The sequence below is a fragment of the Lagenorhynchus albirostris genome, chromosome 1, assembly GCF_949774975.1.
Source record: "Lagenorhynchus albirostris chromosome 1, mLagAlb1.1, whole genome shotgun sequence".
NCBI lineage: Eukaryota > Metazoa > Chordata > Mammalia > Artiodactyla > Delphinidae > Lagenorhynchus > Lagenorhynchus albirostris.
Window position 1 is genome coordinate 160,412,169 of NC_083095.1, and position 14,832 is coordinate 160,427,000.

The 14,832-nt window shown below is 50.7% G+C and overlaps 1 protein-coding gene across 1 annotated transcript; it reads left to right on the forward strand.

The window, feature by feature from the left end:
* The first annotated feature begins 11,564 nt into the window (after positions 1–11,564).
* On the forward strand, positions 11,565–13,722 carry TLNRD1 (talin rod domain containing 1). The gene has a single exon (XM_060157365.1). It carries the CDS (start codon positions 11,975–11,977, stop codon positions 13,061–13,063), a length of 1,089 nt encoding a protein of 362 aa, XP_060013348.1. The 5' UTR covers positions 11,565–11,974; the 3' UTR covers positions 13,064–13,722.
* Positions 13,723–14,832: the final 1,110 nt, after the last annotated feature.

A 14,832-nucleotide genomic window follows, 5' to 3' on the forward strand; every position in this document is an offset into this window, starting at 1 on the left:
GCGAGCTGCCGGCCCCGCCCCAGGCCACCACTTTCCCGGGCCCGCCCCCTGCCGTCGCCTGCGTGGGACACGCCTCCAGCCCCGCCTCCACAGGCTGGAGGCCCCAGTGGTTCCGCCTCCCTGCCCTCGGTAGCCTACCAGGCCCCGCCCCGGCCCATTTCCTCCAGTCCTCACCTCCTGAAGCCCCGCCTCCTCCGCCATCTTGGCCCCGCCCCGCCCCAAGGGTTTCTCGGGATGGTCCGGCTGAGGCTTTCACCCGGGGCTGGTTCGGACCCGAGTGCTCGCCTTCATTTTCCGCCAGAGGCCGACGTTTTTCTCTCTAACGCGCAGGCCAGGTCCAAAAATTCCCTCAGGGCCTCTAGGATCCTCAAACAGCGCCTCACGAGGCCTCACGTTTTCGCCTGTGAAATGAATTTAGAGCTGGAACTTCTAGGAGCTGCCTTTGCTCTAAGAAAGCAGGTTTCACGAGGTCACACGTTTCCTCCCAGTCTCCTGCAATTTCCTTTGAAAACAGCCAGTTGAAAAAGAGTGAGTGGCAGGTAGAGCAACTTTCTCAGGAGATCGTGAATAGATCGGGCCCAGGGCTTTGCTGCGCAGCAGAGAGTTCAATTCGTCTCTCAGTATTACTGTCATCTCTTGAACTTGACAAAGCTTTTTAAAAAAATCATGACTTCTCCTCTGTAAAACAGCTTCAGTATCTCTTCTGATTTTAACCTAATACTGTCGGCTCTGTTTAATCCTCTCCAAGGTTGAATCATTCTGTTTTTTGATTCTTACTTAAAAAGATTCAGCCCAGAGATGCTTTAAAATTCCACGGATTTTAAATGGCTGATCTGCTGAGTTCTTCTAACTTTTTAATTGGATAAATAAGACACGAATCACTGAAGCTGTAGAATATTTGACCATTGTACAAAAACATTCTGCTCTATTCCACACCAGCCACAATTCTGCTTCACACCAAACAGTTATCAGTCTGTCGAATACTGTATACATTTTTCTATACATTTCCAAACATCAAAGTGTCTCTAGAAATGGTTTTGTTGCATTTATATGTGTGTTTATGGCAGCACACTACAAATCGGTATGCGTATTAGCTCTTTAAGGGTTTTCCACTTACCAGTATGACGTGATGAACTTTCATTCTTTATACTGCAGTATAGTATGTTTGGGTATTAATATGCCAATAGTTTATTTCCTTATTACCCTACTGATCGGCATTTACTACCAATTCTTCTGCTATTACCAAAAGAAAAAAAAAAGAGCCATAATAAACCTCTTTATTCATGCCTTGTGTTATGGGCTGAATTGTACCCCCCGGAATTTCACATGTTGAAGTCCTAACTCCTCAGGACCTCAGAATGTGACTGTATCTGTAGACAGGCTCTTTAAAGAGGTAATTAAGTTAAAATGTTGTTAGGGTGGACCCGGATCCAATATGACTGGTGTCCTTGTAAAAGAAGAGGAAATTTGGACACAGTCATGTATAGAGGGGAGACCACGTGAAGACACAGGGAGAAGATGGCCATTTGCAAGCCGAGGAGAGAGGTCTCAGAAGAAACCAACCCTGCTGACACCTTGATCTGGGACTTCTACCCTCCAGAATAGTGAGAAAATAAATTTCTGTTGTTTAAGCCACCTGGTCTGTACTTTGTTATGGCAGCCCTTAGCAAGCTAATATATCTTGCTTGGATAAGATTATAGGCTACATATAAGAGAAAGCTGAATTTGTAAAAAAGTGGCTTAAACAAGACAAGAGAGTGGTGTTGTTACTGTTTGATTTTTCTTTCACAGAAACAGTTGGATACTAAGCGTCTAGGCCCGGTATTTTGGCCCTTTGGTCATCTGGTACCTAGTCTTTTTCTCATCCTGTTCCATCATACTGGCCTGTGGCTTCCATCCTCAAGGTCACAAGTTCCTAAATAGCTACTGGAGCCCTAGCCATCAAGATGGCATTTATCCAGAGGAAGGAGGAAGGAAGGAAAGCCAATAGGAGCACACCTTTTAATGGACTCAGCTTCTTTTGTTTTTGTTTTTTTGTTTTCTGCGGTACGCGGGCCTCTCACTGCTGTGGCCTCTCCCGTTGCGGAGCACAGGCTCCGGACGCGCAGGCTCAGCGGCCATGGCTCACGGGCCCAGCCGCTCGGCGGCATGCGGGATCTTCCCAGACCGGGGCACGAACCCGCGTCCCCTGCATCGGCAGGCGGACTCTCAACCACTGCGCCACCAGGGAAGCCCGAGTCAGCTTCTTTTAAGCAGCCTACTTGGATGTTCCACACAGCACTTCTGTTTACATCTCATGGGCTGGAACCTAGCCTTCTCAGGGAGGCTGTCTTCTGGCTGTCTACATTGTCACTCCAAATAAAACTGGGATTCTGTTATTAAGGGAAAAGAGGAAGTGGACGTTGAACAGGTAACTGTTAGTTAACAATGTCTGCCTCACCTTCAAGCTTAGGACCGTTGAAGTTTAAAGCTCTCCCACTGTAGGGTGGCTGATAGCGTGCATACATCTGTATGTATACACGCTGTGCCATTCCCTATTGACACTGAGCAGAAACAACTCATAAGAAAAAAATAGTTTTTTCTTTTCTTTTCTTTTCTGAAATCATAGGGGAAATGTCATAAGCTTTCTCCCCAGAGCGCGTTGCTCCACCCAGTGGCTCAGTGCCCTGTCCTGGTGCAGTCATGCTAAAAAACATGCACAGCTGTGGCCGATCATGCGCTCTGCTGGGAGGGGTCACCCTGCTCACTTTGCCAGCTGCCAAGTTAAGGTGCAAAAGTGCTGGGATTCCTGGTCCGTAGTATCCAGTGATACAGAGAGAAAAAAAAGGCGTTTAGTGTTTTACAGAAATTGTTGGAGTTGTGTAAGACAAAATTCCAGGGCTCCTTTCATCTAAGGAGGAAAGCAATTCAGTTTATTACCCAGTGATGTGCAAACATCTGGATTGATGGCATTTTCACCAGTTTGAGGTTTGGAACTTGATTCAGTTCAACCCTGCGAGAGTGTATTTTTCCTAAGGGTCTACTGTCAATCAAGAACCACATGGGGGCACTGATGGAAAGATGACTCTAAGAAAGTCCCTGCACTACAGAGCCTGCAAGCTAGCAGGGGACATAAACAATACACAGTAAGTATAATGCAGATTGCAGGAGGTCAGGACCTGACGGGATAATACGATGATGATAATATCCTTATGCTAAACAAGAGGAAACCCTGGTTTTGGAATGGCGTCATTTGTCTGAGGTCACACAGCTTGTGAAGTGGCAGGCAAGAATCCCAGCCCAGGTCTATTGGATGACGAGGTGTCTCTCTCTCCCAGTGTAGCACCATCTCTATCTGGGTTAATCGTCAAGGCACTCAGGAGAGTTAAACTGGAGGCCAGATGGAAGACTCGTTGAAAAGGAGTCTGGAGGCAGGAATGCTCAGATGGGATGAGATAAGAGTGTGAACCTGATCTGAGGCCGTGTAGTAGGGCAGGAGAGGAGGGGACAGAAGTGAAAGAGATTGTGTGGTCATGGCTTAAATGCGGCCACCGTTGCCCCGGGGTTTAATACTAACCGTACCTCTAAGTGGTTCAGTGACTGCAGATGGTAAAACCAAGCCCCCATCTACACTCCATCTTAGGTGGCCTCCGCTGGGCTCCTCTTGGCTTGTGTCACGCCACAGCACACAAGGATGTCTAGCAATATCTGTAATCAAGCAGGGATGATATTCAAACTATTGAAAAACTGGAATGACACAGTTTCCAGCTATTCAGGACCGAGAAGGTACCCTGTACCCTGAAGGGTACAGCTCAGTTCTGGAGGCTCTAGGGTGCCAAATATTAACGCTTTAAAGTCTGAATAATGGGGAATCATGGGAAGAGGGTCCTGAGGTTGGGGCTGAGGCAGAGACAGGGGAGGCCATGACCATTTATCATTCTTTACTTTAGTACTTTTTACCTCGGTGCAAGAAGAGTCCCCACGTATCTCCTGAGCTTTATATTTACTCGCATGTAGCAACTAACTGATTATCTTTTGACCACAATTACAGACTTCCAGGAGAGGATGTGATGGTCCCAGGCTGGGGTGGGTGTCTGTTCCTGGTCACCATCATTACTTGAGAGCAGGACTCGTACCATTAAATTTAACACTTAAAACTTGTGTTTGCAAGAGGGAAAGGGGGGTGGGGTGGGAGGAACTGGGAGACTGGGATTGACACATATTATACTATTGACCCTATGTATAAGATAGACAGCTGATGGGAACATACCTATAGCACAGGGAACTCTAGTAATGCACTGTGGTGACCTAAATGGGAGGGAAATCCAAAAGGGAGGGGATATCCGTATGTATATGGCTGATTCGTTTTGTTGTGCAGTGGAGGCTAACACAACATTGTAAAGCAACCATACTCCAAAAACAAACAAACAAGCAAAAAAACTTGTGTTTGGGCTTCCCTGGTGGCACAGTGGTTGAAAGTCCGCCTGCCGATGCAGGGGACACGGGTTCGTGCCCCGGTCCGGGAGGATCCCACATGCCGCGGAGCGGCTGGGCCCGTGAGCCATGGCCGCTGAGCCTGCGCGTCCGGAGCCTGTGTTCCGCAATGGGAGAGGCCACAATAGTGAGAGGCCCGCGTACCGCAAAAAAATAAACAAAAAAAACCTTGTGTTTGCCAAACACCGTGAAGAAAAGTTAAAAGGCAAATGGTAAACTGGGAGGAAAACTCCAACATGGCAGAGACAAAAACAGCTTACAAATCAGTAAGAAAAAGATGAACTCCTTGATTGAAAAATGGGAAAGGAGATGAATAATATTTTTATTTCTCCAAAATAAATGAACCTATTTATACATAAAAAAAGTGCAGAAGTGATATTGCACGAGATATCAAAGAAATGCAAATTCAAATAAGATATAATTTTTTGCCTATCAGTGGGGCCACAATAAAAATAAAGATACTGTACATCATTGGCAAGGCTCAGTAAAAAAGCATTCTCATTCACTTATGGGGATGGGGAGTTTCTGCATGAAAATTACGTGAAATGTATCAAAACTCTAAAAAAATGCCTAATTCCACTGCCAACAATGATTCTGAAGAAATAGACAATAAAAATAATAGAAATGGTAATAATACAGAGCACTTACTATGTGGTAGGCACTCTTCTAAATGCTGTACGTGTATTTCTTCATTTACGCATTGTAACAATCCTATGTAACGCTCTCCATGAGAGGAGAAAACAGGAACCACCCTAAATGTTCAACCATAGTAGGCTGTACAATGCACATTTACAATGCAAAACAACGCAGTCATTAAATATGTCATAGATGTATGTTTGTTGATAGTAAAGATGTTTATTTTATATTGTTAAATGACAAAATGTTATAACATGGTATTAAAATGATATAGATATGTATATGTATGTATGGGAAAATAGCTGCGAACATGTACGTCGTGGCTGCCTCTGAGCGTGGGATTTCAAATCAGTCGTATTTTAAAAGGGGGTGGGGGGCCTCCCTGGTGGCGCAGTGGTTGAGAGTCTGCCTGCCAATGCAGGGGACACGAGTTCGTGCCCCGGTCCGGGAAGATCCCACATGCTGCTGAGTGGCTGGGCCCGTGAGCCATGGCCGCTGAGCCTGCGCGTCCGGAGCGTGTGCTCCGCAACGGGAGAGGCCACAACAGTGAGAGGCCCGTGTGCCGCAAAAAAAAAAAAAAAAAAAAAAAAAATGGGGTGGGGAACCCACATAAATGCACCAATGCTCCTAAAATACTGATTGATACTGTTCTCTTCACCAACATGTAAGAAAAAAAAGTCTAGTTTCAACTGAAATTCTCAGAATAATACACTTAATTCAAATTGTCTGTAATACTGCAATTGCCTGGAAAATTTAGGGAAGTGATTTGAATTCCTCTCCTAAGAGGAAAAGGTAGGAATTTTATCTGTGTTATCTGAAACATCACCTATACGTTGCAGCACAGATATATGCAATTACATTTAGAGAACTCACAATCTCTGTTTCCAAAGAATTAGCTTCCTGGACCCTCCAAAACAAGCTGGTAAGAGAAATGGGGTGAACACACTTGCTAAGCAAAGGTCAAGCATTCAACCTTAGAGCTGTGAGCGGTAGATCACGATCACACACAGGCCGCGCCCCTGCTGTGGGTTCATGAATGTCCATGACTCTGTCCGTTACTGAGTAAGAGCTGCGGGCAACAGGATTTTGGTTCAATGAAAGGATGCCTTCCTTGCAGAGAACTGCAAATGAATTAATTCATTAATTTATTACTTCCACAGACATTTATTGACAACCACGCAATGCACTGGGTGTGGGGAAGAGATGAATAGATCAAGTCCTGTCCTTAAAGAGATGACAGGGCGGTGGGGAGAGAGTTAAGCTGACAGCTACAAATACACTGTGCTCATGGCCACACTGAAGCTGGGCACACAGCACAGTAGGCACAAGGGAACAGAAATGGCTGAGTATGTCTCGGGGTCAGGGAGGCTCCATGTGAAGGATCTGGGGAGCCTCAGTACTTATTTTTTCTCCCCTACAGAATTCTGGAAAATGGAAAATACATCCAAAGATCATTAACCAGTAGGGAAATGGGGTAGAGAATTTATCTGTGAAAGCAACCTTCACCTCCATGTAGGGATCCCTGGTAAACTAGATCGCGGAAAGTTCCAGATCTCCCAGATCTTCGGACCTGAAGGCTCGGGTGTGCCTGCCATGCTATGACTGGCCCTACACACAGGCCTCTCTCACACACTCAGCTTCAGGTGAACAGAGACAGCACAGAGGGAGGGAGGGTGGAAGGTGGGGTGGGGGAGAGGGTGGTATCTGGGAGTGATGGATGAGATCCTGCCCAGGTGCTCTTATTGTATGGAAACAAAATACACCAGAAAGAGGACATGCTGGGTTAGGAGAGTGACCTGTCACACAGTGACCCTGCTCCTTAAATGAGCTGTAGTCCAATGTATGTCAGACCGTCATTCATCACCTGTGGGGATCAGTGAATCAGGGAGGAGGGTTAGGGGCAAATTTTTCCAGATATAAATTTCTCTCCTTTAGAAGAGACATTGAAAGGAAGATATTAAGGACGATGCTTGGCCACGTGTAAGAAAGAATGCCTGAGAATGAACTGGCCCGCCTAAGAGCACAAAAACAAAACAGCGACACTGCTGCAAAGGAAAGATACATTAGGGCAGAGAATGCCCCTTACTGACCACCAGGTGGCACTGTAGACCAGACACAGCTTGGTGGTTAGTCTGCTAGAATCTGGAGTGCAGTGTGAAAGTTGGGTATCAAAACCCAATAGGGCTAGATACGTACAATGGAAAATTATTCAGTCTTAAAAGGGAAAAAAACTCGGACACACGTGACAGTATCAGTGAACCACGAAGACATTATTCTAAGTGAAATAAGTCAGACAGAAAAGGACAAATATTATATGATTCCACTTATATAAGTTACTTAGAATAGTCACATTTATAGTGATAGAAAGCAGAATGGTGGCTTCCAGGGGAATGAGGAGTTATTGTTTAGTGGGTACAGAATTTCAGTTTGAGAAGATGAAAGGTCTCTGGAGATGGATGGTGGTGATGATTGCACAACAATGTGAACGCACTTAATACCACGGACCTGTGGCTAGGTTCACAAAAATGGCCAAATGGTAAATTCTATGTTATGAATATTTTACCACACACACACACACAAGAAAATCAGAGGCTCATACTGTTGTCTTACACCTGCTTAAAGTCCAGGTGGAGGATGCACCTACTGGAATAGGCAAAGAAGGAAGGACAGGATTTTTCCCTAATCTGGCCTTTGTCATTTCCACCTTTCCTCCCCAAATCCTCAGTCAGCTCTCTATTTGCATCTTGTTCATTCATTTATTTATTAAATGCCTACTACGTGTTGGCCCTGAGCTGGGCACTGAGAATACATTCTCCAGTGGCCAAGCCATTTTCTGTACAGCCCCCAGCTTCCTCCTGTCTGTTCCATTCACCTTCCGCCAGCCAGTCCTTCAGCCCACAACTTTTGCACCTTGCTTCTGTCAATTTTCACTTGAATGGAAAATACTTTGCACGGTACCTTTGGCTCATATCATATTTGAATTTTAAAAGAGGATTAGAAGAAGTACCGGGTGGCGTTTTCTACAGAAAAAGCCCTTACTGCTATGAGTCTAGGGGTAGATGCTGCCTTCCTCTGTTAATCCAGTTAGACGAAAATATGCTTCAGCAACAAACGACCCTCAAATCTCGGTGGCTTCACCGTGAGTTTACTCTTTGCTCATGTTACATGTCCCACACAGTCAGTAGAGGGTCTGCTCCACGGTCACCTAGGCTTATGGAGGCCCCATCATCTTGCAGCTGCACCACCTAGAACTGTCTCCCGAGCAGCTGCAGCAGGGGAGGAGAGTGGAGAATTACAGATCGGCTTTCCACAGCCTCCGTCCCAGATAACGCACATCACCACCACTTACATTTCATTGCTCAGAACTGATGACATGGTCCTGCCTAATTGCAACTGGACTGTCTGGTGAGTACCACTCTCTCGACTCTAGTTTCTTGACTCTGTGCTCTCACTAGACCAATAGTGAAGCTATGATGACCGGTTTTCCCTGTTGCTCTCTCTGGACTCTACTCTTCAGAGGGGGTAGAACCCTCACATTACTTATTTTCTAACAGGGCCTGGCACAGTGTAGGTGCCCAGTGTTTGTAGAGTGGATGAAAGATGGCACAAAGTAAAGGTGACCTAGAGGAAGGTGGAGTCAGTATCTGGAAAGGATTAGTTTAGGAAGAGATGCCACATCTGAAAAATGAAGCAGGTAGGGCCAAGAAACCAATCCCATCCGATTTTAAAAACTAAACCAAACGTCACTGAATACAGCGAGACATTTTAGGTGTCACACAGCATTGTTGGGGTACAAGATATCCAGCAACACCAACCATAGAAAGTGCCTATGTAGAAGAAAAGGAAGAGGTCAGGTGCCCCTGACCTCAGCGGCACCAAGTGGCTTTGGAAAAACAATTCCCTGAACCCAGAGCAGTTTCATGAATAAACTAGGCATGGAGGGAAGGGTCTGACTTTCTCATACGTTTTCAGAGCTAAGTCGGACTGGGATGCTATTCCTGGGTTACCATGGAAAGACCTTGACTTACCCAACAGTTTTTCTCTGGCAGAAAAATAAAAGGGATTAATCCTACAGGAATTGCTACTGGTTTAGAAAATCGGCAGTTTTATTGGCCTTGGTTTGCAAAATAAGCGGGTTCATTTAGATTTTAGAAGATATATAAGGACCCTTTAAGTTACTGATATAAGCAGGGTGACTATCTATTTAGGTTTGGACCTGTTGCTACCGGTTAATTTATTAGTAACATGTCTCACAGTCACTCTCGAAACTGTTTCGGGTTGGACAATAAATCGCAAGGTCATCCTAGTTACAAGTGACATTTACAACTGGTTGAAAAAAGGTGACACCAGGTCCGAGGAAGGGGCAGAAGAACAAACCTTTCCGTCGGCTGGACACACCCAGCTTGTGCTGGGCTGGGCACCTAGACGTGTTTCAGGACTAAGAGGTGGGGGGACCCCTGGGTGGGGGGAATGGGGGAAGCCTAGATGCTTCCACCACTTCCTGAAGAGTAAGGACTGGATAAAAAGAAAATGAGGTTGGCGGTGGGCTCCCTGCTCATGCATTTGCTCTCTTCTTGACCTTAGGAAGGCACTTAAGGCACCTGAGCATCACTTTCCTTATCTGTAAAATGGGAATAACCTTCAAAGGCTGTTTCTCTTATTTCACTGTGGCCGCTATTATTCCATTATATAGCTGGAGACACAGAAGTTATGAGGGCAAACTGTGCCGGTGAAGGCTCGTAAGTCTAAGAGCTACATTTATGAGCCCAGGACTGAGGCGGTCAGTCCACAGTATCTGATTTCGAAAGGAGAAAACGGATACTTGGAGAGATAACTTGCAAAAGGTCACACAACTCATAAATGGCTGGGGGAAGACTGACCCCAGGAAGTCTGGTTCAAAGTTCGCGCTCTAACTATACAAGGGCTATTTAGTTAAAGGGCGGAAGCGGGAAGCGTCTAGCCCGGCTCTGCGGGCTCCATCTCCAGGTCTCTTTTCTCATCCCGCACAGCCCCTCCAGAATCCCACCGTGGAAGAGGATCAAACACGACAAAGGGCGGGGGAGAGCTTGGCAAACCGGTCGACGTCCCGCAAAAAGCGATGACCGGACCCCAGCAAACCTCTAGGGGATGGTATCGAGCGTCCTCCTCCCTTCGGTCCAGAACACAGGCCACCTTTTAGACTTGCTCCCTGGGCGGGGAGGAGGCGTGGAGCCCCCCGGTTGGGCTGAGAGTTTACGTATGGCAAACTGGCGGCTGTGGCCCGGTCTTCCAAGAGTGTGCGCCGAGCCCCCAGCCCGGGCGGGCCTGCCTCCGGTCCGCTCCCCCCGACTCTCCGCCGGGGACCACCGGCCGGGCGCCGCCGGCGTCCGCGTTGGGCTGGGGCGTCCCCCCGCTGCCACCCAGCTTCCCGGGGGAGGAGCAGCGCATCGCGCAAGCATCCGGGAGCGGCGGAGGGGGCGGGAGGAAGGGCGAGAGGAGGAAGCGGGATTTAAACGAAAGGCGGTGACGCCACACAAAAGATTTCTATAGGCTCCAGGGAGGTTACGGCCGAGGCGGCGGCGGCGGCGGTGGCGAGCTGGGGGGCGAGGCGCGGCCGGGAAGAGGAAAAGCCTCCAGCAGCCCCGGAGGGCGAGCGGGCGGGGGCGCACCCACGGCCGCGCTCAGAGGTGAAGCCGCGCGGGGAGAGGAAGCGGGTGTTTTCCCCTCTGCTTTTCGGCCCCCGCCCTTCCTTTCAGTTTCTCCCGGCTCGCTCGGAAGTTGGAGGTTGACAAAAATGGCAGGAGCCGGGGCCCGGGCGAGTTGCCGCAGCGCCGCGGGGACCTTCTGAGTTGGCCGGGCCGCCGGGGAGACGCGCGCGGCGACGTCCGATGCGCAGGGCCCGGGGTCTCGGGAGAGCTCAGCCGCTGCGGGCCCAAGGCGAGGCGGAGGCGACGGGGATGGACTCGCGCCGACAGCCGGCGGCGGGCCGCGGGGCGCGCGGTCCGGGAGGGCGTGCCGCCTCGGCGCCGAGCCGCGCTCTGTGAACCGGCGAGGCGGGAAGGGGCCGCCGCGGCTCCCGGCACGCCCGGGCGCGGCGGGCGGGCGAGAGCGCGAGCGGGGCGGCCGCTGAGCGCAATCAGTGCAGGCTCCCGCCCGACTCTGACTCGGCCGCGCCAGCATCGGCCACACCCTCGGCCCTGCCGCCGCCGCCGGCGCCGCTTCCCGAGAGCGGGAGGCAGGAGATGCCCACGGGGTGGCCGCGCGTCCCAGAGGGCCAGCCCCGGCCGCCGTCGCGGGGAAGTGCAGCCAGGCGGTGTCTGGGCGCCTGAAGCCCACGTGCGCCGCCGAGCCCGAGGTGGCTGACAGTAGAGCCCGCCTGAGACGCCGCCCGCGCTCCTCCCCGAGGAAAGGATTTTGATTTCAAAGGAAGGAAGGAAGGACAACTCCCAGCTTCCCTCTCCCGCCCCCCTCCCCCCTCCCCCTCGCTCGGGCGGTCGGACCGGGCCATGCCCAGGAAGGCGGCGGCGGCGGCGGCAGCCCAGCAGAAGGGACTTTCCTGGCAGTCCGGCGACGAGGAGCGCGGTCTGTGAGTTTGCTCTGCTCCGGTTCATGGTTCCTGCAAGCCCTCCAAGAGGCCGAACGCTGCGCCCCCTCCCCGCGCCCCGAAGAGCCTCCTGCGTTCTCTGGCCCCCGGGCCCGCTCCGCGCCGCCCGGGCTCCGGCCGCCGCAGCCCAGTGCCCTCTGCCCGCGGCGGTGGATGGCATGATGGTGCGGGGAAGGCACCGCGGCCTTGGCCAGCTGAGTCGCGACGGCCGCGGGGGCGGCGGCATCGGCAGCGGCGGTGGTAGCGGGCTCCCCAGCGGCATGCCAGTGCCCCCCGGGCGCGATGGCTAGCGGCAGCGCTGGGAAGCCCACTGGCGAGGCGGCTTCTCCGGCTCCAGCGAGCGCCGTCGGCGGGGCTTGCTCGCAGCCCCGGAAGAGGCTGGTGTCTGTCTGCGACCACTGCAAGGGCAAGATGCAGCTGGTGGCCGACCTGCTGCTGCTGTCGAGCGAGGCGCGGCCCGTGCTCTTCGAGGGCCCCGCCTCCGCTTGTGCCGGCGCCGAGTCCTTCGAGCAATGCCGGGACACCATCATCGCGCGCACCAAGGGGCTCTCCATCCTCACCCACGACGTGCAGAGCCAGCTCAACATGGGCCGCTTCGGGGAAGCGGGGGACAGCCTGGTGGAGCTGGGAGACCTGGTGGTGTCCTTGACCGAGTGCTCCGCCCACGCGGCCTATCTGGCGGCTGTGGCCACGCCGGGCGCGCAGCCCGCGCAGCCGGGCCTGGTGGACCGCTACCGCGTGACACGCTGCCGCCACGAGGTGGAGCAGGGCTGCGCAGTGCTGCGCGCCACCCCGCTCGCCGACCTGACCCCGCAGCTGCTGCTGGAGGTGTCGCAGGGCCTGTCGCGCAACCTCAAGTTCCTGACGGACGCGTGCGCCCTGGCCAGCGACAAGTCCCGGGACCGCTTTTCGCGCGAGCAGTTCAAGCTTGGCGTCAAGTGCATGAGCACGAGTGCGTCGGCGCTGCTGGCCTGCGTGCGCGAGGTGAAGGCGGCGCCCAGCGAGCTGGCCCGGAGCCGCTGCGCGCTTTTCAGCGGGCCGTTGGTGCAGGCGGTTAGCGCACTGGTGGGCTTCGCCACCGAGCCGCAGTTCCTGGGTCGCGCGGCGGCCGTGAGCGCCGAGGGCAAGGCGGTGCAGACCGCCATCCTCGGCGGCGCCATGAGTGTGGTGTCGGCCTGCGTACTCCTGACCCAGTGCCTCAGGGATCTGGCGCAGCACCCCGACGGGGGCGCCAAGATGTCGGACCACAGGGAGAGGCTGAGGAACTCGGCCTGCGCCGTGTCTGAAGGCTGCACCCTGCTATCTCAGGCTTTAAGGGAGAGGTCTTCGCCCAGGACTTTACCGCCAGTGAATTCCAATTCTGTGAATTAGCACCCTCCCACCCTCATCCCATTCTTTCACCCCCCCCCCCAGGCTAAAGGAAGATACTTATTCTCTGCCCCTCTCCATTTATACCAAAGAAATCAAAAGTGAACTCCCCCACCCCATGTTAAATGCTCGAGAGGAATCTTCCAGAAGGCAGGGCCATGCAGACCATATACACACGCACTCGCACTCGGAGGGCCCCCGGTGCCCAGCAGCCCACACCAGGAGATGGAAGATGTGTCATCTGCTGGTTGCGGTATTACCCCTGCCCCCTACCCCGGCTCCTCTTCGGGAATTCCTCCACTAAATTTTATTATTAATTGGGCAGGAAGGAGGTCATGGGTTCATTTCTTTTTTGGTCTTTTTTTTTCCCCACCTAATTAAGAGAAAGGTTACCTCAGTTTTCTCTCCTTAGACATGGATGTAGCTACCTTTTTTGTATGTTGTTATTTTTTTAAGCAGTCGTGATGGGTTAGGCGTATACTTGGTGTGGAAAGAGTATGACTTTGCCATGTGATTTGCAAATGGGGGGAAAAGCTACTGTGAGTGTGTGTTTTATTTTTTAATTTACACTATAGAATGATTCCCCCCCCCATGTCAAGTTTTTACCTTGCATGTACTGGAGTATTTATTTCATCTATTAATAAAATGTTATGTTTCTCAGATGGCTTTTTGCAAGTATTGTTGATTTTCAATCATTGTAATGTTGCAGGCAGCATGTCATCCATGGAAAGGCGCCCTGGAAAGTTTGCTTGGGAGCAACGAGGTGGGTCCCCAACCTTCAGCCCTTTCTGCTTTTTCGTCAAGAGTTAACGTCTTTGAGCAGCCTAGAATTCAAGAAGAGAGAACTGTGTGTAACACTGTCCTTGTAGAGGCAGGGGACACATTTATGGTTGGATTACGTATAGTGCTAGAGTGGGTTTTTTTCCCTGTTTCTCCTGGAAAGTAGTTTTGCTTCCTTTGTCCCCTCTGATTTTTCTGTCCTAATGAACAGGGTTCAGACTGACTGCAGTCTGATTTCTATTCCACCTGTCTTTTTCAGGGTAAGCCTCTTCCTAATCCTGTGTGGAATGCCAGCCTTCCCAGGTCAGAGAATCTGTGTATGGACCTGCAAAAGTACTGTACGTCAAGCGAGAGTAAGACAGGTCTGTTCAGACAAGATCCAGTTGCTCATGATTTTAGGAGAAAAAAACAACACAAAAACGTAGAGTGTTCTAGACTGTTTTAATAGAGGGAGAGGTATTCTGGAAAGTGTGAGAAGAGCTTTCTAGACCCACAGCATGTTTGCAGGCAAAGGCTTATTTTTGTGACCTTGATCTGATATGCCCCGGTTGATTGTATGTTGGAAGGATGCTTTGTTCAATGAAATTTGGAGTTATTTTAAGGTAGTTGGTCCCTTCTGCAGACAATTTTAAGAAAAAAATCTTTTGGGGGAGGGGCGGTATGGTTTTGCTGACCCTAGCTGAGTTTTGAACATTTTCCCACTGAAAAAATAACAAATGTATCTGCCGTGATTATCCTGAGAGAGCCACATGGATAGAACTCATAACACGCTTTAAATTTGCTCCATTTACATTTTTCTTGGGATTTGTCGTGCCTAAGCCTTTGCAGTTCGCACAGATCTGAAAAGAAAGGTTTTTCAACAGTGGTATGTTGGAGAGGAAAGTTGTGGTGACTGTTTTTACTTGAATGGCTGTATTTATTACATGAACATCATGTTCAGCCTATAGAACCTCTTGAACCTGTGTTGGGTTTACTACAACTGTTGAGCTCTG